The sequence below is a fragment of the Nomascus leucogenys genome, chromosome 10 (genome assembly GCF_006542625.1).
Source record: "Nomascus leucogenys isolate Asia chromosome 10, Asia_NLE_v1, whole genome shotgun sequence".
NCBI lineage: Eukaryota > Metazoa > Chordata > Mammalia > Primates > Hylobatidae > Nomascus > Nomascus leucogenys.
The window spans coordinates 56,368,386-56,384,518 of record NC_044390.1 but is presented as its reverse complement, the minus strand read 5'-3'; the positions used below and the strand labels follow the sequence as shown (position 1 = coordinate 56,384,518).

General features: G+C 45.6%; 1 protein-coding gene across 3 annotated transcripts in view; it reads left to right on the top strand.

Annotated features, from left to right (window-relative positions):
- Nucleotides 1-7,527: 7,527 nt before the first annotated feature.
- ZNF333 (zinc finger protein 333) overlaps nucleotides 7,528-16,133 on the top strand; it is a 44,188-nt gene continuing 35,582 nt past the window's right edge. For 2 of the 3 annotated variants that reach the window (XM_012509495.2, XM_003275874.4), the window contains exons 1-4: nucleotides 7,528-7,628; nucleotides 10,879-10,922; nucleotides 12,433-12,556; nucleotides 12,989-13,084. In XM_012509495.2, the coding sequence (XP_012364949.1) occupies nucleotides 10,920-10,922; nucleotides 12,433-12,556; nucleotides 12,989-13,084 (223 nt within the window). In that variant the 5' untranslated portion in view covers nucleotides 7,528-7,628; nucleotides 10,879-10,919. The remainder of the gene's footprint in view (nucleotides 7,629-10,878; nucleotides 10,923-12,432; nucleotides 12,557-12,988; nucleotides 13,085-16,133) is intronic. The other variant, XM_030820592.1, reaches the window with a different exon arrangement.

Here is a 16,133-nt window from a genome sequence, read left to right as displayed (position 1 = left end):
GTTAGAGGTTGGGATGCTTATGAATTTTGGGGGATAGAGGTTGGGATGCTTATGATGTTTTGGGGGATAGAGGTTGGGATGCACGTGATTTTTGGGGGGATAGAGACTGATATGCACATGATGTTTTGGGGGGATAGAGGTTGGGATGCATGTGATTTTTTGGGGGTAGGGTTTGTAATGCACATGATTTGTTGGAGGTAAGGGTTGGGATGCACTTGATTTGTTTGGGGGATGAGGATTAGAATGCACCGAATTAGCCGGGCTCTGTGGCTCACACCTGTAATCCCAGCACTTTGGGAGGCCAAGGTGGGTGGATCATGAGGTCAGGAGTTCAAGACCAGTTTGGGCAAGATGGCGAAATCCTGTCTCTAATAAAAATACAAAAAATTAGCTGGGTGTGGTGGTGGGCACCTGTAATCCCAGCTACTCGGGGGGCTGAGGCAGGAGAATCACTTGAACCTAGGAGGCGGAGGTTGTGGTGAACCGACATTGCGCCATTGCACTCCAGCCTGGGCAACACAAGTCCCCTCCCCCCCAAAAAAAGAGAATTTACCGAATTTTGAGGGGAGTGTAGGGTTCATAATGCACATGATTTTTGGGAGGGGTTTATAATGCACAGGATTTGCTGGGGGGCAGGGTTTAGGATGCATTTGATTTGTTGGAGGGATAAGGGTTAAAATGCACAAGAGTTTTTTTTCTTGGGTGCAGGGAGTGGGATGCACATGATTTTTGAGGCATAGAGGTTGGAATGCCCATGACTTTGGGGGTAGGGGTTGTAATGCATGTGACTTCTTACAGAGGGGTTACTCCTAGAAGAAGAGAACTGAAGAAGAAGGATAGGACAGAGGAAGGAGCTAAACAAGGAGGTAGTCTCAGCAAGAGTCCAGCCTCAGGCTAATCCCACGGGGAGCTCTGGACTGTGCACCATGGAGTTGATCCATCTTGAGGCAGGGCCCTTATACAAGGCCCTTATGTCAGCCAATCATTGGCTGTGGCTGCCCTGGGGGTGGGTGCGAGCCAACCCTCACAGGTAAATGAATGAATGCAACCATGAAGGGCAACTGGGTGGAGCTCCAGAAGCATCGACTGCATTGCTCAAACCTTTATCTGGGTCATGCTCACCCACTGCCTCAAATGTTGCTACAGAGAGTATGAATGCCACTTCCTCTTCATTTTAAAGTGTTCAAAATAACAATTCTCATTAGCCATGTTGCAACATCACATGATAAATATGGGGGTGAGCAGCTTCCACATGATTCTTTTTTCAATTTCTGTTGTTATTTTTCATTGAAAAAATAAGAGTTGTATATATTGATGGGGTACTATGTAACGTGTTGATATATGTATACATGTGGAATAATTTTACCAAGTGAATTAACACATTCATTACTTCACATACTTATATATTTTGTTGTAGTGAGAATATTAAATATATTTATATTTATATATATATATATTTTTAGAGACAGGGTCTTGCTCTGTTGCCCAGGTTGGAGTGCAGTGATGTGATCACAGCTCACTGCAGCCTCGAACTCCTGGGATCAAGAGGTCCTCTTGCTCCAGCCTCCTGAGTAGCTGGGACTACGGGGGCATGCCACCACGCCTGGCTCATATATATATATATATATATATATATATATATATATATATTTAGTAGAGATGGGGTCTTGCCATGTTGCCAAGGCTGGTCTCCAACTCCAGAGCTCAAGCCCTCCTCCCACCTCGGCTTCCCAAAGTGCTGGGAATACAGGCATGAGCGACTGTGCCTGGCCAAAATGTATTTTTTATAACAATTTTCAAATATACAATGAATTATTAACTATTGGCACCTTGCTGGGCAATAGATCTTGAAAACTCATTCCTCCTGTTTAACTGGAACTTCATATTCTTTGGCGCAAGTAATGCTTAATTCTTTTTTTATATTTTGAGACGGAGTCTCACTCTGTCACCCTGGCTGGAGTGCAGTGGTGTGATTCTCAGCTCACTGCATCCTCTGCCTCCCAGTTTCAAGCGCCTCTCCTGCCTCAGCCTCCTGAGTAGCTGGGATTACAGATGCCTGCCACCACGCCCAGCTAATTTTTGTATTTTTAGTAGAGACGGGGTTTCACCATGTTGGCCAGGCTGGTCTCGAACTCCTGACCTCTAGTGATCCGCCCACCTCAGCTTCCTAAACTGCTGGGATTACAGGTGTGAGCCACCGCGTCTGGCTGTAATGCTTAATTCTTGACAGGCTCAAAGATGATCATGGCAGCCAGCTTGGTAGTCAGGTTGAATTTATTTAAGTGTAGATCCCTACAGAGAGGATGCTGTTGATCCCTCACCCAGATCCCATTTTCTGGTTTATTTTCTAGAACTGTTTCCATGAGAAATAAAATCAAATTTTATTAATGTCAAGAAAGTATTTCTTTGCCCTAAGGAACAAATGGATTGTTCTGTGGGGACTCATCCCCCAGCTGTTGTAAATTAGTTGCTATCACTCACGGCTGTCTGATACATCAACCTGAAATCATCAAAAGCATCAGATTCCAGTTTTAAAGAGCTTATTCAAGAGAAAAGCTAGGAATAGCCATTCTGGGATGCACAAACTCTACAGAAATGGAGTTAATGCTCTGAAGTTAGAAGCTAAGTTCTTGCTTGTATAGGAAGACAAAGAAATTTAGCAGGATTACATTTTCTATACAAGGCTGGTTTATGAGTTATAACACATTAGTTGCAGTTTTTTTTTTTTTTCTGTGTGATTTGTTTTCTTTTTGTTGTAGCTGGCTTTCATTTTCTTTCCAAGGCAATGCAATAGCCATGAAGTCCTTATGTGAGAAAGGGAAAAGAAAAGGGAAGTTAATTTATAATGAAAGTCAACAGCAGAGAAGGAAGGGTCTTCCCTGGCTCTTCAACCACCTGTAACATTTTACAAAACAGTGCCAGTAAAGGAAAAGGTTTAATCTGTAATCAGAGAAACAAAAGCTATGGTTTCCTGGGTTTGAGCTGCCTGTTACGTGACTCGAGCCCTGTAATTCACATTCCTTTAAGGCCTTAAATAATTTAACTGAGTTCCAGCAGCTTAATTTTCTTTTTATTTAGAGATGGATTCTCACTGTCACCCAGACTGGAGTGCAGTGGTGTGATCATGGCTCACTGCAGCCTTGAACCCCTGGACTCAATCGATTCTCCCACCTTAGCCTCCTGAGTAGCTGGGACAACAGGCATATGCCACTATGCCTAATTAATTTTTTTTTTTTTTTTTGTAGAGACAAGGATCTTGGTACGTGGCCCAGGCTGGCCTCAAACTCCTGGCTTCAAGTGATCCTCCCACCTAGGCTTCCCAAAATGTCGGTATTACAGGCATGAGCCAACTGTGTCCAGCCCCAATAGCTTAAATTTTGAATGACTAATTTTATACCTCCTTCAGATAATTGCTTCCTCAGCTGAACAGGAGTTGCTCTGGGAGGTTATGATCCCCCACCCTTAGGAGGCATCTTGCAGCCAATGGCTATCCAAGATGGGGGTACAAAATGCCAGCTCCTTTCCTCAAAGTGGAATGGGACCAATTCTGTGTCTCATACTCCAGAGCTCCCTATGGGATTAGGCTGAAGCTTGACTCAAGCTGAGCCCACATCTTTGTTCAACTCCTTCCTTTCCTTCCTACCCTGATTTCCTTACTCCCTCTCTCCCGAGAGCACCCCAGCAAATCATGAGGACCTACTCTCCTCCCAAGGATTGTGACCTAACCAAATCCCTCCCTTATTTGGTTATGTCATCAACACAAAAGAAGAAATAATTCAAGTTTCCTAACACTTTCTGGTTTTATCCTGAGATGAGATTTAAAAATATAACGCTTGGTTTATAGTAAGACACAAATAAGATCCCCTGTTATCAATATTACTTTATTGATGATGATGATAATGATGATTGAGTCCTATTTCAGAGTGCTTAATTTCTTTTTGAAATTGAGATAGAATCTTTCTATATCGCCCAGGCTGGTCTTGAACTTCTGGCCTCAAGTGATCCTCCTGCCTTGGCCTTCCAAAGCACTGGGATTACAGGCATGAGCCACCGCGCCCAGCTCAGAGGGCTTAGTCTTTACATTATAGTGCCATCTTCTGGTAAGATTAAAGAAAAAGAAATCCAAAGTAGCTTCAAATGCTGGGCTTTAAGAAGCTGGGTTGAAGTATGGATGAAGGTCTAAATCCTCCGGGTATGAGGGGTTGAGGCAAATCCTACAGAGATATTAACTTGTTCTTTTTTTACATCACCTTAAATCTATTATTGCATCTTTATTATTCTGGGACATTCAGGCCCAAAGATACTCATTAAGTCAATAAGCTAAATTTAGTGACAAGTGCATGAGAATGAGAGTTAGGAAGCCTGATCGTGATATTTATTCATTCATGCATTTGTGAACCCATCCATCCATCCATCTGACAAATGTTTAAGGTATGTGGTCTCTGTGCTCGGTGATTTCATGTCAGGTTGATTCATTTTATTCAGTCTTTACTTTCTCACATTTAAAATGGGGTTAACCATGGAAAACAGTGTGGCGATTCCTCAAAGACCTAAAAACAGAAATACCATTTGGCCCAGCAATCTCGTTAGTGGGTATCTACCCAAAGAAATACAAATCATTCTATCATAAAGACACATGCGCGTGTAAGTTCGTTGCAGCATTACTCACAATAGCAAAGATACGGAACTAACCTAAATGCCCCATCGATAGCAGGCTATATAAAGAAAATGTACACGCACACCATAGAATACTATGCAGACATAAAAAAGAATCCACTCATGTTATTTGCAGGGACATCGATACACTGGAGCCATTATCCTTAGCAAACTAACACAGGAACAGCAGACCAAATACTGCATGTTCTCACTTCTTTTTTTTTTTGAAACGGAGTCTAGCTCTATTGCCCAGGCTGGATTGCAATGGTGTGATCTCTGCTCAGTGCAACTTCTGCTTCCCATGTTCAAGTGATTCTCCTGCCTCACCCTCCTGGGTAGCTGGGATTACAGGCGCCTGCCACCATGCCCGGCTAATTTTTGTATCTTTAGTAGAGACGGGGTTTCACCATGTTGGCCAGGCTGGTCTTGAACTCCTGACCTCAGGTGATCCGCCCGCCTCAGTCTCCCAAAGTGCTGGGATTACAGGTGTGAGCCATCACGCTTGGCCACTGACTCCTTTCTTATTCCTAGCTTTGTTGAGATATAGTTAACAAATAAAAATTGTATATATTTAAGGTGTACAACTTGATGTTTTGATATACACACAGTGAAATAACGAAGCAATTAGCACATCCATCACCTCACATATTTGCCTTTTTTTTTTTTTGGTGATAAGAACACGTAAGACCTACCCTCTTAGCACATTTCAAGTACATAATACATTCCTGTTAACTACAGTCACCATGCTGTACATTAGATCTCCAAAACTTATTTACCTGAAATAACTGAACCTTTGTACATTTTGTTTTTTAAATGATACTTTTTAATTTTAATTTTTAGAGACAGTGTCTTGCTATGTAGCCCAGGCTGGTCACCTGGAACTCCTAGACTCAAGCCATCCTCCTGCCTTGGCCTCCCAAAGTGTGCTGGGATTACATGCATGAGCCACTGTGCTCGGCCCAACTTCTTTGTAAGAACATTTAGCTTAAAACACAGATAAATTGTACTGCATAAAGGTATTTTCTTTCTTTATATCCTTATTCTATAAGCTGTTTTTCATTTTTTTTTTTGAGACGGAGTTTCACTCTTGTCACACAGGCTGGAGTGCAATGGCGAGATCTCGGCTCACTGCAACCTCCACCTCCTGGGTTCAAGCAATTCTCCTGCGTCAGCCTCCCGAATAGCTGGGATTACAGGCACCTGCCACCACGCCCAGCTAATTTTTGTATTATTAGTAGAGACTGGGGTTTCACCATGTTGGCCAGGCTGGTCTCGAACTCCTGACCTCAAGTGATCTGCCCGCCTCGGCCTCCCAAAGTCTTGGGATTGCAGGCGTAAGCCACCGCGCCCAGCCTTTTCATATTTTTAAAACCTTTTTAAATGACTGGCAGAGACTTGTTTACACCAGCATTACCATAAACATGTGAGTAATGTGTTGCACTGCAGCACTGTGACAGCTACAGCATCACTAGGTGATAAGAGATTTTCAGCTCCGTTATAACCTTATGGGATCACAACTGTGTATGTTTCGTGGTTTACCAAAACGTTGTTATGTGGTGCATGACTGTACATGTGCTTGATATATAAAGAATACCAGGGAACTAGTGACAGTGGTTGTTTCAGGGGAGGAAAATTTAGGAATAGAGTGAGCCTCTCGTTTGAACTTTTCCTATAGGTATGTATTATGTATACCACATAATAAATAATTTTTAAAAAGTCAGATCTATGTCTTAGATTCACACATCTTATTTTTAGTGAGAAAGGCAAGCTGTAGAAGAAACAAAAATACATCATTCTATTTTTAGAATAAAGACAGTTGACCCGTGAACACCAAAGGTTTGAACTGTGGCTATCCCCTTATAGGTAGATTTTTTTCTACCTTTGTCCTCCTTGGGACAGCAAGACCAAGCCCTCCCTTTCCTCAGCCTACTCAGGGTGAAGCTAACGATGAAGACCTTTATTTATGATCTTTATGATCACTTCCACGTAACGAAGAGTAAATATATTTTCCCTTCTTCATGATTTTCTTAATAACACTTTTTTTTCTCTGAGCTTAGTTTAAGAATATGGCATATAATACATATAATATACAAAATATGTGTTAACTATATGTTATTGGTAAGGCTTCTGGTTAACAGTAGTCTATTAGTAGGTAAGTTTTTAGGGAGTCAAAAGAAGTGAATTTTCCACTGCACAGGGTGGCGCCCCAACTCCCCTTGCCTAAGGGTCAGCCATATATAAATACACAAAACGATCTTAAGCATGGGTATATTTTTGTAGGGGATTGGATTAAGCCCATGGATAAAGGTGGAAGGGGCTGGAGAAAAAGGAAGGAGAAAAGGGTAAGTTAAATATTGGGCATCCCTAAAGCGCCCCGGAGAGGGGTCGGGTGTCTCCTCTCAACCCTTGAAGCCCAGGTCCCATCATCCCGCCTTCCGAGTGCAAGGTCCGCTCCCATTCCCACCCCAAGCACAAGCCCCACCCCATTTTTGCCCCTTAGGCGCACGATCCGCCCCTACTACCACCCTCCAAACCAAGGCCCCGCCCACTCCGCCATTGGGGGGCAAGCCCCGCCCATCCGCCGTCGGAGGGCAAGCCACACCCCGCCCCGCCCCCGAGCAAGGCCCCGCCCCACTTTTGCCCCCGGGACCTAAGTCCCACCCCTATCTCCGTCCCTCGGACATGGGCTCCGCCCCCAGCATCCCCTCCATGCTCTGTGGGATCCCACTCCAGAGCGTAACCTCATCCCCCAGATAAGAATACTAGAATTTCTCCTTGGAGGCTAAAGAAGAGGTTAGTTTTTCTGCCGCCGCCTAAGGCTACTCTGGCCACAACAGCCTGGCCACGGCCACTTCCGTTCCCGGCGGCCCCGAGACCGGAAGCGGAAGTGCGCCTGGCGGCGGCCCACGGCGGCTGAGCTGTCCTGCGCGGCGCGGTGTGGTGCGGTGGGAGTGTCTCCAGCTGGTCTGCAGGTGTTGCCCGGCCCCTCGGGAGGGCGGGGAGGGCTCGTATGGAGCAGGGAGGGGCTGGAGGGCCTAGAACAGCTCCGCCAGTCTGAGGTGCTTCTTCCCTGCGATCATTCCGGGGCCGGCGTGAGGCCCGCACAGCCAGGGCCTCGCATCTGGGCGCCCACCGCCCGGTCTTTCGCCCTCAAGTACCCCCTGTCCGGGCAGACAGGGCTTTTATTCTGTCAAAAAGGGAATCCCAAACCATCCAGGTCCCACAGCTCAGGAATGTGGTGACACTGGCCCCAGCCCTCACCTCTTCTTCCAATTTTTAGGGAAAGTGCATAAAGAGAGCCCTGCCTTGCCTATAGTATGCAAGATAACTGCGAATTAGTAATTCACGTTTTATTTGATATGATACTTAATATTATCTAGCTTTGCAACTGGAAAGTGAGGTCTGGGTCCACATGTGCAAACTGGTTGAATTGATTGGCCAAATTTACTTAAAAAATTGAATGCATCCTCCATTAAGGAATGAATTAGATGACGAGAGATTTCTTTTGGAGACTGACGATTTGAAGTCTTTTAGCTTGATATCTGTTAGCTTGGCTTTGCATCTCTTCCTTTTCTATACCTTTTTCTTTTCTTTCTCATAAGAAAGCTTTTGGCCAGGCTTGGTGGCTCACTCCTATAATCCTAGCACTTTGGGAGGCCGAGGCAGGTGAATCACCTGATGTCAGGAGTTGGAGACCAGCCTGGCCAACATGGTGAAACCCTGTCTTTACTAAAAATACACAAATTAGTCGAGCATAGTGGTGGGCGCCTGTAATCCCAACTACTTGGGAGGCTGAGGCAGGAGAATCGCTTGAACCCCAGAGGCGAAGGTTGCAGTGAGCTGAGATTGTGCCACCGCACTCCAGCCTGGGTGACAGAGCAAGACTCCATCGCAAAAACAACAAAAGGAGGAGTTTTTAATTTTTTTTCTTTATTTTCTATGTTTGAGACGACTTTTACTTCTGCTGTGGGCATCAAATTTCTCACTGTGAGGTGAGGGTATCTTAAGAAAAGCTGTTTCTCAGTTATTTCACAAATATTATTATCAAGGAAACGTAAGACTGTTATTCAGATCTTTTCAAGTTAGCTCCAGTCCTTCCCCCAAGCATGTGAATCACAGAGCTTCAAAACTAATGGGACTTCAGGGAAAAGACGATATAAACTTTGTTAGTACTGGAAATTCAAATTGAGTTGGCCATAAGTGGGATGTCTTTTTTAATATTGGGGTTAAAGCTCATGTCTACTGAGAAATGAGGAAAAAATTAACTCCAGAGGAAAATCACGGATCAGATTTCAGTTTTATGAGTTTCCATAAAGAATATATGCGCTTGCCTTGCCTTTTTAAAAAGAATTAATATTGTTTCTTAAAGATACCTGAAACTTGTGTGATTATGTCTTATGAAAGACAGGCATTTTAAGTTATTCTTATATTTGAGTTTTATGGTGTCATACTGTCTTTGTTTGTTTGTTTGAGACAGAGTCTCACTTCATCACCCAGGCTGGAGTGCAGTGGCACAATCTCGGCTCACTGCAGCTTCCACCTCCTGGGTTCAAGCAATTCTCGTTCCTCAGCCTCCCAGGCAGCTGTGATTACAGGCGCCCGCCACCATGCCCAGCTAAGTTTTGTATTTTTAGTAGAGACGGGGTTTCACCATGTTGGCCAGGCTGGTCTGGAACTCCTGGCCTCAGGTGATCCACCCGCCTCGGCCTCCCAAAGTGCTGGGATTATAGGCGTGAGCCACCACACCCGGCCTCATACTGTGTTTTGTGTGTGCGTGGGCATATTCCTTCTTAGTCTAGTTATACTGAGTCATTCTTGAGGAGTGTTGATTATTTGGCATATTTTCACTGGGGTGCCCTCAGTGAATGGACTCTGTACATGGGGAAACAGTGGGACTGAAATAGTTACAGCGCTTGCCCCTATGGAGGCTTTATTCTAGCTAATAATATTGGTAAATTAATAGTGCCAAAGGCAATATGAGAATGTGGAACAGGAGAACTTGGGGAGAGGGTCAGGAAACACATCTGAAAAGAAACAAATGTTTGAACCTTCAAGATGAATTGAACGTAGCTAAACAAGGAGTCTAGCTGTGGAGTGAGGTAGTGGAGGAAACTTGAGAGAACATTCCAGATGTACAGTCCTTCAGGCAGTACAAAGCCTGCTGTGTTCCAGGAGCTGAGAACAGGTAGAGAAAGCTAAAGTAGAGAAAATAAAGTACTGAGTGGATGAGCCAGGTGAGAGAGGGAGGCAGGTCCCTGAAGATCATGGTGAGCATTGGATCTTCTTTTTATATTTATTTTTCTTTCAGACAGAGTCTTGCTCTGTCACCCAGGCTGGAGTGCAGTGTGGGATCTGGGCTCACTGCAGCCTCCACCTCCTGGGTTCCAGCGATTTTCTTGCCTCAGCTTCCTGAGTAGCTGGGATTACAGGCGTGTGCCACCATGCCCAGCTAATTTTTGTATTTTTAGTAAAGATGGGGTTTCACCATGTTGGCCAGGCTGGTCTTGAACTCCTGACCTCAAGTGATCTGCCTGCCTCCACCTTCCAAAGTGCTGGGATTACAGGCGTGAGCCACCGTGCTTGACCTGGACCTTATTCTTTTTTTTTTTTTTTGACATGGAGTGTCGGGTCTGTTGCCTAGGCTGCAATGCAGTGGCGCAATCTCAGTTCACTGTAACCTCCGCCTCCTGGGTTCAAGCAATTCTCCTGCCTCAGCCTCCAGAGCAGCTGGGATTACAGGTGTGTGCCACCATGCCCAGCTAATTTTTGTATTTTTAGTAGAGATGGGGTTTCACCATGTTGGCCAGGCTGGTTTCAAACTCCTGACCTCAAGTGATCCACTCACCTTGGCCTCCAGCCTGAGCAACAGAGTGAGACTCAAAAAAAAAAGTTTACATCATAGTTGGAGAGAGAGAGGCAAAAATCATGTAAGAAATAAATATCAAATCACACCTTCATACGGGCAGTGGAGGAAAAGCAGAAGATCTTAGAGGTATTTTGAGGGAAGCTAGAAGTTAAAATGTTCCTTTGATGACGTGGGAAGAGTCAGTAGCAGTCACTAGAGGCTGTTGTTTGAAAAAGGTGGCTTGGGGGCCAACATGTTGCTTATGGAGATAAATGTCCTGTAAGGGTTTTGATTGTGGCCACTCTGCTGGAGACCCCCCAAAATGCTCTGCTTCCGTCCTCACCCCTTCTTTTACCTCAGTGTTTCTTTTATTGCAGGGAGGACACTGACTGAGACCTCAAACCCTGGCTCCAGTGTCATGGTGAGGAAGTTGGGGGCTCCTGTGGCTGAAGGGGTGGATATGTAGGATAACTATGTCCTCTGGGGCCTGTCTTCTCTCTCTCTACTTCCCTCCCCAACTGAGGAAGAAAGGGAAGGGTGAGTGAGGATCATCCTCATCCCTGTCCTAGGGGACATAGGGACGTCCTTCTGTGCCTGACCTCTAGAGGGAAACTGGCATGGAAGAAGAGTCCCACAGCAGACCCTGGGGCTCTGAGCGGAGCTCTGCCAGGGCCAGCCTTGTCATCCCTGGTGAGACCTATTGAAAACACATGTGGCCATAGAAATATAAATTCAGCTTAAATTAATTAAGATTCAATACATTTAGCTGGGCATGGTTGTGTGTGCCTGGAATCGCAGCTACTTGGGAGGCTGAGGTGGGAGGATAGCTTGAGCCCAGGAGATTGAGGCTGCATTGAGTTGGATTGTGACTCTGCACTCCAGCCTAAGCTACAGAGTAAAACCCTGTCTCTAAAAAAAAAAAATTAAAAAGTTTAAGGGCTCAGTTTCTCAGTCGCCCCAGTCGCATTGCCCAAGTGGTCAACAGCCACATGTGCTGGTAGCCCCTTTCTGGAAAGGGCAGGCACGGAACATTCCCATCATCAGAGAGTGACGTCTGTTGGACAGCGTTGCTGTGAAGAATTCTGCAATTAAAAGGCCATAAAGATTCTCAGATGAGGCCGGGCATGGTGGCTCATGCCTGTAATCTCAGCACTTTCGGAGGCTGAGGTGGGCAGATCACTTGAGGCTGGGAGTTCAAGACCAGCCTGGCCAACATGGTGAAACTCTGTCTCTACTAAAAATACAAAAAATTAGCTGGGTGTGTGGCGCGCACCTGAAATCCCAGCTACTTGTGAGGCTGAGGCAGGAGAATCGCTTGAACCCAGGAGGTGAAGGTTGCAGTGAGCCGAGATTGCGCCACTGCACTCCAGCCTGGACAACAGAGCAAGACTCTGTCTCAAAAAAAAAAAAAAAAAAAAAGACTCTCAGATGCAATGGAAGTCCTACTTTCATAAGTATATAATTAAGGACGTAAGTCTTGGGGGATCCCAGGGACTTCACAGAAATTAAGCAGTCAGTCCCAAATTTGTGATGCTGTGCCAATTTGTGATAAGGAGTTTAGGAAAAACTCTATAAGCTGGGAGGGACAGGCTCTGCCATCACAGGTCAGTGGAGTTAAACAGAGAGCCAAAACTTACACTTTAGGATTTATCCAAATGTTAAAAGAAAGTAAACATTTCAGCTTGGTGGCCCATGTGATCTCTGTCACAACTACTCAGTTCTGCTGTTGTGACCTCAAAACAGCCATTGATGCATTGTAAATAAATGCATGTGGCCGTGTGCCAAGAAAACATTATTTACAAAAACAGGCGTTAGGCTGGATTTTCCACGCCTGCTGTGTCTGAACATTTTCTCTTCTCCAGTGATAACCAGTTGTTCTGCTCAGTGGTGGGGGTGGTCTTTGCCGAGCCAGAACGTGTGTGCTGTTTTAGGAATCAGTCACCTTTGAGGATGTGGCCGTGGAGTTCATCCAGGAGTGGGCATTGCTGGACAGCGCACGGAGGAGCCTGTGCAGATACAGGATGCTGGACCAGTGCAGGACCCTGGCCTCCAGGGGTAAGGCTGGCGTCGCCTGGCTCCTTCCTGTATGCAGGCACTAAATCCTTCTTAAGCGCCTGTCATGTGAACAAGACAGATGTGGCTTAGGCTTTGTGGCACTTATTGTCCACGGGATGACAAAGCTTCATTTGTTGCATTGACTTCCTTCCCTCTGTAGTAGGGCTCTGTTTGGGTCTCCTTGAATTTGGCCCCAGGCTTCTGAGGTGAGAGAGCCTCAGCCCCTTGGGGCAGAGGGGAGGGTGTTTGTGGGTTGGGTCCTGAGTTCATTAGCTATTGGGCAAGATCCCTTTGCTACCCATCACACTTGCTCAGCCCAAAGAATCTGAAGCCCATGTTGAAGCTGAAGGAGAGTTTGAGTTGAGAAACAAGAGTTTGTTTTGGCCTTCAAGCCTTCTCTCTCTCAGCGCCTATGTCTTTCTTCATGTGCAGGAACTCCACCATGCAAACCCAGTTGCACCTCCCAGCTGGGGCCAACAGCAGAGCCAAGGGCAACAGAGCGAGGGATTTTCCATGCCACGGGTGTTGGTGAGTACCAGGCAGGCTGTGGATTCCCTGACCCCCCTGGTTAGGTGGTGTGCCTTGGGAAGTGTCAAGAGCATTTTCAAAGGCCCTTTGTTCTGAGGGGACATCAAAGGCTATTTGGAGCGAGCTTTCTCAGGTTCCTTTAGCTTCTCTTCTATTTTCACTTTCTAGCCCTCCTCTCTTACTTTCCTTTGGTTTCGGAAAAAGATTTGTTCTAATTTCTCTTAAAAAATTAGAGGGCCAGGTGTGGTGGCTCGGGGGGGGGGGGGGGGGGGGGGGGGGGGGGGGGGGGGGGGGGGCCACTGTAAAAAAAAAAAAAAAAAAAAAAAAAAAAAAAAAAAAAAGGTGTGGTCTTGCCTGTAATCCCAGCACTTTGGGAGGCTGAGGCTGGTGGATCACCTGAGGTCAGGAGTTCGAGACCAGCCTGGCCAACATGGCAAAACCCCGTTTCTACCAAAAATTAGCCGGATGTGATGGTGCGCACCTGTAATCCCAGCTACTTGGGAGGCTGAGGCATGAGAATTGCTTGAACCTGGGAGGTGGAAGTTGCAGTGAGCCAAGATTGCATCACTGCACTCCTGCCTGGGGGATAGAGCGAGACTCTGTCTCTAAAAAACAAAACAAAACAAAAATTAGAGCTATAAGTCACACACTACGAAATTCACCCCTTTAAAGTGTGCAGTTCAGTGGTTCACAACCTTGTGTAAACATCACCACTACCTAATTCCAGAACATTTTCATCATGCCAAGTAGAAACCCTGTCCCCATGGGCAGTTACTCCCCATTACCCCTCCCTCAGCCCCTGGGAGCCACTAATCTGCTTTCTGTCTCTATGGATTGTCCTATATAGACATTTGTATAATGGAAATCGTGTCATAAGTAGCCTTTGGTATCTGGCTTAGTATAATAGTTTTGTGTTGCAAGTAAGTTATAGACTGGGTAGTTTATAAACAATAGAAGTTTATTTGACTCCTGGTTCTGGATGAGATCATGTTGCAAGAGAATAAGAGAGGCCCAGACTTGTTTTTACAACAAGGCCACTCTTGAGATAACTAACCCCCTTCTGAAGTAATCACAAAGTAGATTCCTCATGACCTAATCACCTTTTTTTTTTTTTTGAGACACAGTCTCGCCCTGTCACCCAGGCTGGAGTGCAGTGGTGCGATCTTGGCTCACTGCAACCTCTGCCTCCTGGGTTCAAGCGATTCTCCTGCCTGAGTCTCCTGAGTAGCTGGGACTACAGGTGCGCACCACCACACCCGGCTAATTTTTGTATTTTTAGTAGAGATGGGGTTTCACTGTGTTGGTCAGGCTGGTCTCAAACTCCTGACCTCGTGATCCACCCCCCTCAGCCTCACAAAGTGCTGGGATTACAGGCATGAGCCATTGTGCCCGGCCACCTAATCACCTTTTAAAGTTCCAGCTCTCAATACTGTTGTATGGGAATTGCTTCCAACCCGTGAACTGTGGAGGACACACTTAAACTACAGCAGTATCTGTCTTCTTTCACTCAGCCTTATGTTTTCCATATCCATCCATGTTGTAGCATGAATCAGAACTTAATTCCTTTTTAAGGCTGAATAATATATATTGTATGGATAAGCTCCATTTTGAATATTCGTTCATCAGTTGATAGACAGTTGGATTGTTTCTACTTTTTAGCTATTGTGAATAATGTTGCTGTGAACGTTTGTGTACAATATTTCTTTTTTCTTTTCTTTTCTTTTTCTTTTTTTTTTTTGAGATAGGGTCTTGTTCTGTCGCCCAGGCTGGAGTGCAGTGGTGCAATCATAGGTCACTGTAGCCTCAGCCTTTTGGGCTCAAGTGATCCTCCCACCTCAGTCTCTTGAGTAGCTGGGACCACAGGTGTGTGCCCTCATGCCTGGCTAATTTTTAATTTTTTTCTAGAGACCATTCTTCCTATGTTGCCCAGGCTGGTCTTGAACTCCTGGGCTCGGGTGATCCTCCCACCTTGGCCTCCCAGAGTGGTGGGATTACAGGCGTGCTCCACCGTGCCTGGCCTCGTGTACAAGATTTATGTAGACATGTATTTAATTCTCTTAGGTATATACTGAGGAACAGAATTGCTGGCTCATGTGGTAACGCTATGCTTAACTTCTTGAGCAACTGTCATACCACTTTCCAAAACAGGTGCACCATTTTACATTCCCACCAGCGGTGATGAGAGTTTTGATTTATCCACATTCTCGCCCATACTTGTCGTCCACTTCCTCTTTAAATTTAACCTTTCTATGTATGTTCTTTGTCTAGTTCTTTCTTACTCTTTTTTCTAATAACATCTGCTTTCTGGAAATAGTCTCAGTCCTCATAGAATTCTTAGCTAGGAAATTGCCTCTCATTTCCCCCTCATTCCTATGACTGCCAGAGTCCACACGTAGCCCTACATACAGATGCTGTCTTCCCTTTCAGGGTCTTCCCAAGTCTAGGATCAATATTAAAAGCTGGGCCGGGCATGGTGGCTCATGCCTGCAGTCCCAGCACTTTGGGTGGATCACTTCAGGTTAGGAGTTCGAGACCAGCCTGGCCCAACATGGCGAAACCCTGTCTCTACTAAAAATAGAAAGATTAGCCTGGCATGGTGGTGTGTGCCTGTAATCCCAGCTACTCAGGAGGTTGAGACACTAGAATCCCTTGAACCTGGGAGGCGGAGGTTGCAGTGAGCCGAGATCACGCCATTGTACTCCAGCCTGGGCGACAGAGTGAGACTCCGTCTCAAAAAAAAAAAAAAAACAAACAAAAAAACAACTAGCTGGTTATGGTGGTGCATGCCGGTAATCCCAGCTACTTGGGAGGCTGAGGCACAAGAATTGCTTGAACCTGGGAGGTGGAGGTTGCAGTGAGCCAAGATCGCACCACTGCATTCCAGCCTGGGCGACAGAGTGAGACCCTATCTCAAAAATAAAATAAAATAAAAAGTAAAGAAAACATGTGGCTCATGCCTGTAATCCCAGCACTTTGGGAGGCTGAGGCGGGTGGATCACAAGGTCAGGAGTTCAAGACCAGCCTGGCCAAGATAGTGAAATCCCATCTC